General features: G+C 37.0%; 2 protein-coding genes across 2 annotated transcripts; both read left to right on the top strand.

Moving 5' to 3' along the window:
* The first annotated feature begins 1,464 nt into the window (after window positions 1-1,464).
* On the top strand, window positions 1,465-5,178 carry bloc1s4 (biogenesis of lysosomal organelles complex-1, subunit 4, cappuccino). The gene is made up of 5 exons (XM_067500045.1): window positions 1,465-1,846; window positions 3,151-3,222; window positions 3,323-3,424; window positions 3,730-3,864; window positions 4,059-5,178. Exons 1-5 carry the CDS (start codon window positions 1,532-1,534, stop codon window positions 4,155-4,157), a joined length of 723 nt encoding a protein of 240 aa, XP_067356146.1. The 5' UTR covers window positions 1,465-1,531; the 3' UTR covers window positions 4,158-5,178.
* Window positions 5,179-5,475: 297 nt separating this feature from the next.
* On the top strand, window positions 5,476-8,337 carry LOC137125116 (nuclear transport factor 2-like). The gene is made up of 5 exons (XM_067500106.1): window positions 5,476-5,579; window positions 6,950-7,070; window positions 7,241-7,312; window positions 7,509-7,607; window positions 8,052-8,337. Exons 2-5 carry the CDS (start codon window positions 6,966-6,968, stop codon window positions 8,166-8,168), a joined length of 393 nt encoding a protein of 130 aa, XP_067356207.1. The 5' UTR covers window positions 5,476-5,579; window positions 6,950-6,965; the 3' UTR covers window positions 8,169-8,337.
* Window positions 8,338-8,360: the final 23 nt, after the last annotated feature.

The following is an 8,360-nucleotide window of genomic DNA, read 5'->3' as shown; positions in this document are numbered from 1 at the left end:
CAGCAGTGCAAATAATCACTGAAGAGGCTGACATCCCATTTCTTTACCACCATTAGCATCTGTAGACCAAGAATGTATAACCACAAAACATGTTATATGGCGTGTGCTTTCTCTGGAAATTACTGCTGGGGCTATAACCATTCTGTGTCATCTGTAAAACCATGCAGAGGTTTTTGACTATAACCACAGAAAACTAAGCAAAACTGCAATGAGGGCTTGTAACTTAGATAAGCAATTTTATTGTCAGTTGACCCTCACTCCAATTACGTTCTAGACATCACAAAGTTTAAAAAAAAAAAAAGGTATCTCAAGGTTGAATTTCTCTCTTTCAGACAAAACCAGTCTTTATCATCCTGTAGCTGTTGGTTACAGCCAATACAATTTGACCTGGATATGAAGAAGGAATGCAGCTCTGTTTTGGGTCAGATGCCTGCCAGCAGAAACAAACCTCTTACACGTCTCTGCTAATTAATGCTTGTGTGCTGTGTTTACTAGGGGGATGCCACACAGCTCAAACATCTAATAGATCACCCAACCGGTCTCTGCACTGCCAGTCAGCATATTGTGGATTTTCTGTCACACACATGTTTGTCATCAGTGACCTAACCCAAATTTAAATCACATGACAACCTTTGCATAAAAAATGTTAAGCGTTCAGCAGAAGTTGTGCACATGCAGTAGACTTTTAGCACTAAGGTGCAAAAGACATGTTCTTCGCATGTTCCATTGTCAGTTCTAAGTGCGATATAAGGGTAGAATGATTGGTGTTTATAAAGTCTTGTTAGAGATTTAAAAAAATGAAAAGTAGGTAATTTAAATTTTGAAACAATAAGACAGCCATTTAATTCACAAACAGTGGGCTATGTGTTTGTTTTACTTCTAGATGTCTAACTTAATTTATTTAAAAGGGAAATGATGAAACCCTTTTTTTAAATGAACAGTTTTGACAATCCACTCTACTTGAAAGGTGTTGCAAAACTTATCAACCAATCTCAGGCAAAAGAGTGCGTCTGCATCTGTGCTTTGCTGACTGATGCCATCTGCTGGGCGAGATTGGAACGACATTATTTGTCATCGACACAGAATATCAGCCTAACAAAACATCACGGTCTTCATTTCATTTGTAGGCATATGACAATAGGTTACTCATTTTTTCAGGAATTATTGCTGCGTTTTGGTTAAGAGATTATGCTTGTTTAACTATTACCTTTTCTACCAGACACATCACCATAATATGTAAGGTATTCCTTATTACATCTCATCTGACACCATGAACTAGTGATCTTTCAAACTATTCACAACAAGGTCTTTTGTTTTTGCCTTGACTTCTCTTTTACTTTGCGAACACTCACAGTGCAGTTTAAAAGGCAGATTAAATTGAAAGTAAACTGAAACAAAAAAAGGCAATTCGTTTAACGCTTTGCTGCGCACTACTGTATTGACCCTTATGAGCCACCATCCGCAATGCAAAACACGTGATCCAGTCAGTTGACAAAGCAAAACACGGCAGTAGATCAGCAAGACGGGCGACATGGACCATCATCGGATTGACAGGGTGGGAATTCTGTCCCCTCTTGAGGAGTCCAGCGCTGAGATAAGCAGGGATAGCGGCATCGTGTCCCAGAGTACGAGCAGCCTGTCCATGGTGAGCGAAATCCTCAGCAGCGGTACCGTGTCGCAGAGCCCCAGCTTTGGCGCAGCAGCTAACGTGAACCTTCAGAGCCCAAGCTTCAACGAAACGGAGTCCGGGACGACCGACCAGCACGTCCCAGACCAGGAAGACCAAGTCCTGAGAAACACCGCCGTCTGCTACTCATCCTACATAAGGGCGACAGCTGGAGAAGAGGTTTGGGTTTATGGTTTTTGTTGACAGGAAACAAGCTAACTGCGCTAACACTAGGTAATGTTCTCTGTGGTATCGTTCTATGTTGAGGCACCAGTTATAAACACTTTCTAGGGTGCAATGTCGTTTAATACTGCTTTATAGAGCAGTTATAAGCCAGCCGAAACCTTTATTTAACTGTTTGACTACCTACCGTCTGGAGAACGACTGCAGAACAGTTCTATTTCAAACCTGTTAATTAACATTTTTTATAGCTTAAAATTGTACATTAATAACAGTAGCATTAAGATGGCATCTGTCCTTTTTATGATTTAAGTCTTAAGTCACAATTAAGGACTGCAACAGATTTTTAACCTGTCTTTTTATCCTACCTTCTATGTTTACAGATGTGGGACACTGTATTGCTGCCCATTAAGAGTGTTTCAACTATTACTTTAAAATAATCTTCAAAAAGATCAAGACAATCAAGATCACCTTGGTGTTGTTTCTATGGCACAGTTAACAGTCGTTAAGTTGAGCCAGATATTTTGCCTCTGGTTTTTGTTGATCACAAAACAAACAAATCATATTTGTCATAAGAGAAACATGCAAACTACCTGAGCTCACAGTCAGGTAACTCAGAAAAAGTGTCAGTAAATGTAGAGGTATGTGCTTCTGAGTTCTGACTATGTGTTCTTATGTCTTATTCGTGATGTCCAACTGACCAGTTCACTGTCACTCCTGAGTTGACATTAATTGGATGCATGTGAAACCAGGCAATTTATATAGAAGCTGAGTGAGCAGGCTGCCTCTGTAGGAAGACAAAGGCCCCTGTGTTTTGATCTTGTGGTTCCTTATGCGATTTTAAGACATTTTATTGGATTCCAGCATAATCTAGTTGTATCAAGTTGAACTAAATTTGAAGTTAACAGGGACATTTACATAAATTTAAGGTTGATGTTTAATTAGCAGTTTGAGTTTGCACAGTGTGAAATGCTTTGCAACCTTGTCTTTTCTCTTTTTAAACTTTTTATTTGCAGTTTTATATATATGTGGGTACATACATGTTTATGCAAATAAACATAAAGAGAACGTATGACAGACCAGGTCATCTTGACAGTTCTTATCTAATACAGTTTCACATATCTTACTGAAAAAAATTATTACATTGTAAAATTAGAATTCATGGAAGAGCTGCTGTATGGGATAGCATTAGATTGTACAGGTGTACCTAATAAAGTGGCTGGTGAGTGTATCTTTCTTCCCTTATTGGGAAACGAGTAATGTCAATCCCCTACAACTTTTTCTTTTAATGGCTTTGCTTTTAGATTCTGTGCTTGGAGAAGAGCTTGGAAGAAATGCTGACAAGAGTAGACGAGTTTGTTGGTATGCTAGACATGGTAAGCTAGAAAACTGACAGTATCAAAGAATGTAATTACCCTGTACCTCATTTGAATTGCATGCATATTTGTCTCACATGTTCTAATGTATCATCTCCAGATCCGTAATGATACCTCCCAGATAGTGAATGAAAACCTACCTCAGATCCAGCAGAAGTCTACTGAAATGAGACAAATATACAGAAGAATTGATAAGTTAGAGGTAATTAATGTTTTTACCTGTGAGGTTGAATGGGATGGCTGCTTTATAAAAATATTAGCTTTGATGCTTTTGTACTGCATGTTTGATCAGTGAGTCTTAAAATTATATAAATTGGGATTCAGAACTCCATGTAACATGAATGCTGTGTTTTAATGTATTAGAAGTAGGGTTTGTGTGCATTCACTGTGGCCCCTGAAGGGACAAGCCGAAAGCCATTGATCTATTTACATGATGTTGTTTGTTGTTTGTTTAGCTTGAATTAAGTTTTCTGATAGACCTTTTGTCATTTTATTCTGTGGCTGCAGGCCTTTGTAAGGATGGTTGCTGCTAATGTCAGTGCCATGGAGGAGCAGGTCACACAGGCAGAGGGAGACTTAGGAACACTTCCGGGTGCTTTCAAAAAGATCCTCCGCACAATGAGCACCCCAAGTTTCTTAAATGTAAGAACTCCCTCATATACTTATTGTGCTTTTTTTTTTGTAACTGTGGATTTTATGTCTTCTCACATTTACTCATGATGATCATGAATATCTTTTCCAATAAACTAACAAAACCCTTTCACAGAAATAATTGTAATTCTACCAAGGCTGTACTAGTGGACAGTTTGAATGAACTTGTGTCTGGTCATTGACAGAAACCGGCCAGCCCAAGACGACCAGCAGCGCATGCGCATCAAGAGATCCCCGGTGTTTTTCGTACAGATGATTATTTCACATTACAGCCTCAACAGTGACACGCTGGGACATGTCATATACAACATGGTTCTAACCTCAGAGACCTGTTTGCTGAAACTGTAGAGACACCTTTTTACTGCCATCTATTTCATGAGGATCTGTTGGTGCAGTGGCCTCAACAAAGCAATAGTAGCCTTCATAAACAAGTCTCCAGATATCAAGTGCGTGAAGACATTCTGAATTTTTGAGTGTCATTTCCCTGGCAGCAACAAGCACTGAACTGAAGCAAAATGAATTTTAAAGTGCCTAATTTGTTCTTTTTTCTGTCAGTCTTGTTTTCACTAATTGTGAAGAAAATAATCAAATCTCAGATTTGTGACAAGTCAAAGACAAATTCATCGCACCATAAAGACGGTACAATAGGAGGAGCTGTAAAAATCTTAATATGTATTATGTGAAGAACTAATACAGCTTTTTTTTATAAATTGCATTGCTCTGACTGGTGTTTATAAAGATGTGCATGCTGTTATGAATCCATCTCTACTTGTAATGTCTCATCACTCTACCCCAAGCAATATCAGTCTCATCCAGTTAAGCATTAAGTATCTTCCATTCAAATATACTCACTTTATTGCTAACCTGATGTTACTGGCAATGGATGGTAGATGGTATAAAGCTACATTTATAAAGGACTTAAAAAAAGCTCACTAGTAAGTCCATTTAGATAAAAATGTCTGCCAAAAAACAAAATGTAAAAAAAAAAAGCACAGTATAGTTTGGTTGTGTTAGTTTTTTTAGTCAGACTGTTTGATGAATCAGAGTTTTTGCAGAATGATGATGTGACTGACTTTTGTAACTGGAGGAACCTTGGATTTCATACTTAGAAGGCAGCTGTACCTTAGAAATGCAATGTTACCCTTCGCCTTCTTAAGGTTTTATCAATAATGGCCATATAGCTGTAAATCATTATTTGATATATTATTTGCTAAAAAGAGTTAGAAACAAAGTTGTTTAATTTACAGAGTTGGTTAATTATGTTTTACATTTTTTAAATAGCCATTAAAGATTTATTTGAGACTTGTTGCGTATTCATTTAATGTCTTCTCTCAAGCTTGTCCTTAATAGTGGTTAGTGTGATTTTAAGAGTTAAGTTAAGAGAGGTGTTGCCCTGAGATACGTTTTTTTTTAAGTTAAGTTCTAATCGCTCATTGAATATAAAGGATGTAGGATATAATGAAATATTTGTTATTAAAACATATATTTTAATATACGCAATACATGACGCCGAACACTTGGAGGCATCGGTCTATTCAGCCGCTCGAAACCTGACAGACTAAACTCAGGATTTCTTCCGAAAATCTTCTGGGCTTTTATTGGTCGGTTTCTAAGCGACGTCATAAGTTTGTCATAACTCAGAGGAAGCGGGAACTCGCCATTGGACTGAATTTTTTCCACGCTGCCTTTATCCGCCGCTTGAAAAAGTAAGCTTAAACTTCACAACAGCATGTAAAACAACTGTATTTGGAATCAAATTAGATATCTTAGCAGTGGTAGTGCACTAGATGTGTTGAAGCGGGTAAAACTATATGAAACGAAGATCAATTCGATGCATAGGCAAACGTTTCCGGGAACATCCTGTCTCTGTGTACGCGCTAATCGTTAGCCATAAGTTACTTGGTGTTGGTGTTGCTTGTGGGTCCCAATAGTAACTTTTGATGGATTTTCTGTCAAACTGCCAAGCCCGGGTTAACATTAAGATACCTTAATATGACTTGGACCGGTTACAGAATTTATTATAACAAACAATTGTTTACATAGTGATAATTAAATAAATTCAGCTATAACATATATTTGCGATTGTGTTTGTCAGTTCTGTTTTCTTTGTTGCAACCGATTAAGATCTCGTGCGTTTTCCATGAGCTGAATACTATTAAGAAGGTTGACACGTTTTTAGGGTTTTTTTGTGAATATATCAGTTGAAGGATGCTGAGGTTGGAGCTGCCAGGCAGGAGGTCTAGAGGAAGACCAAAGAGGAGATTTATGGATGTAGTGAGAGAGGACATTAAGTTAGTTGGTGTGAGAGAAGAGGACAGAGTTAGATGGAGGCACATGAGTCGCTGTGGTGGCCTGTGAAAGGGAACAGGTGAAAGTAAAAGAAGATGAAAGTTTTTATTTCTTCAGATGTATAATCATCTAAGCTACACTATCAGCAGTACTAAACTAATTAACCCATGAAATGTTATATATATATATATATATATATATATATATATATATATATATATATATATATATATATATATATATATATATATATATATATATATATATATATTTGTGTATGTGTGTAGGCACACAGGCACACACACGATGCTTGTGTTTTGAAAAAAAATCTAACTCGGACAGCCACCCTCACTGTCTATTATTTAAACAGTTCAAAGTGTCCACAAAATGGGACCCTTCCTGTAAATATGCATGGATATTAAGTTGTACTGTGTTATTAATGCAATCCAAATACCCTATACACAGCAATGAGGGCTGGTAGATCCTTTCATGAAGTTTTTATTATTTCAAGCGTATGTATTTCCTTCAAGGATTCTGCCAAAATACGTTGTTGTATCATCTGTGCAGTTGTAATTGTGGAACAAACAGAATTGGACACTGAACATGTGTCCTCTCTCCATCCATACAGTATTTACCTTAATTCCTATGCTGATTTTCTTTTAACGTGAATTCTGCAAAAAAATGACCACAGAAAAACAATGTTTCATGTGTTAATCAACATAAACACATCCCATTGTCTACCACAACTGTGACTGCCAGCTAATGATGACAATGTTCTGTTTCCCAGATCTAAAGCTTCACATATGGCTTGCGAGAAAGAAATATGGCAAAAGATTGGAGAGGGCTTTGTCCGAGAATATTACAACCAGTTTGACAATACCAATAGGATGGGACTGGGTAACCTTTATGTATGTTTGTCACTGTACATTCAGTTATTGCATGTTTAGATATATTTAAATCATCTCTTATATTTGCAGCAAATCAAAATGTTCCTCTAAGTTAACATTCACTTACTGTTTTATGAAATTACGCATCATAGCATTTACATGTATCTGATGTAAACCTACTCTTTTCCTAGTCTGCTGATGCTTGTTTGACATGGGAAGGGTCACCATTTCAAGGGAGAGAAGCCATTACAGGCAAACTAGTTGTAAGTACCCTCTTCCTACATGGTTAGCATTAATCACATTCCACAAAGAAAGTGGAAGCACTTGTGCATTGTTCTGTCTTCTAAGAGTACCTGCCTTTGTGTACACACTGCATTGAACAGCTACCTCCTTTTTTTTCTTTACAGAAATAATATCAATGTTGTTTCGCTTTATGATAATAATGTTTCCACTCCCCAGAACCTGCCTTTCAAGCGTATTAAGCACATTATCACAGAACAAGACTTCCAACCCACAATAGACAGTTGTATCCTCATCATGGTGTTTGGACAGTTACAGGTAAGCTGGTCTTGTTTAGCTGATAAGTATGAGTCTGCACCTAATTCACAGTTAAAACTTTTAGTTTGCAGCCTAACATAACTTGATTTTATGTTATTTTATCTGTTTTTTTAATTAATCATTATACACTTATACACTTTTACTATACTATTTAATTGCCTGAAAAAACATCTAGGTATTGAGAATAGATTTTATTTTAAAGCTAAAACTCCCTTGTCCTCCTCAACATTTATATTGTCCTTATAATGAATATTGTGTGGCAAAAATATTTTAAAAAAAAAAGTCTGCCTATATAGTGTTTTTATCCAAAGTGCTTTATAATGTTGCTTCTCATTTACACACACACACACACACATTGATTAGAGCTGAGCTACAGCCGTGCAGTTTGTTTTGTCATCTATGTGCTCACATATACTCAGAGGCTCACAACATTTTATACCACAGGTAGATGAAGATCCACCAATGGCCTTCCATCAAGTGTTTATGCTGAAGTCCCAAAACTGTGCATGGGCTTGCACAAACGATGTGTTCAGGTTGGGGATACACAATATACCAGTTTAGTAGTCTTAATTTGGTGGTTGACATCCATCTCTGATTCCATACTGTGTCATGCTGTCATTATAAAAACACAAGACATTTGAGCTTAGAGAACAGCTCTATTTGTTCTGTTTGTATCAGGTGTGTCATGTGTAATTACATTCCAGTATAATAAAATAATGTGTTACTCTGGGCTACTTTTTGTAATACTTTATT

The sequence above is a fragment of the Channa argus genome, chromosome 1, assembly GCF_033026475.1.
Source record: "Channa argus isolate prfri chromosome 1, Channa argus male v1.0, whole genome shotgun sequence".
Lineage (NCBI taxonomy): Eukaryota > Metazoa > Chordata > Actinopteri > Anabantiformes > Channidae > Channa > Channa argus.
This window is presented reverse-complemented; position numbering and strand designations above follow the sequence as displayed.

What these genes read in the sequence shown, in the direction of transcription:
- bloc1s4 (XM_067500045.1), top strand. Translation starts at nt 1,532, where the DNA reads ATGGACCATCATCGGATTGACAGGGTGGGAATTCTGTCCCCTCTTGAG. An exon ending in GGGCGACAGCTGGAGAAGAG is followed by an intron (nt 1,847 to 3,150) that starts GTTTGGGTTTAT and finishes CTTTGCTTTTAG; the next exon opens with ATTCTGTGCTTGGAGAAGAG. An exon ending in GCACCCCAAGTTTCTTAAAT is followed by an intron (nt 3,865 to 4,058) that starts GTAAGAACTCCC and finishes GGTCATTGACAG; the next exon opens with AAACCGGCCAGCCCAAGACG.
- LOC137125116 (XM_067500106.1), top strand. Translation starts at nt 6,966, where the DNA reads ATGGCTTGCGAGAAAGAAATATGGCAAAAGATTGGAGAGGGCTTTGTC. An exon ending in TGGGACTGGGTAACCTTTAT is followed by an intron (nt 7,071 to 7,240) that starts GTATGTTTGTCA and finishes CTCTTTTCCTAG; the next exon opens with TCTGCTGATGCTTGTTTGAC. An exon ending in TGGTGTTTGGACAGTTACAG is followed by an intron (nt 7,608 to 8,051) that starts GTAAGCTGGTCT and finishes TTTATACCACAG; the next exon opens with GTAGATGAAGATCCACCAAT.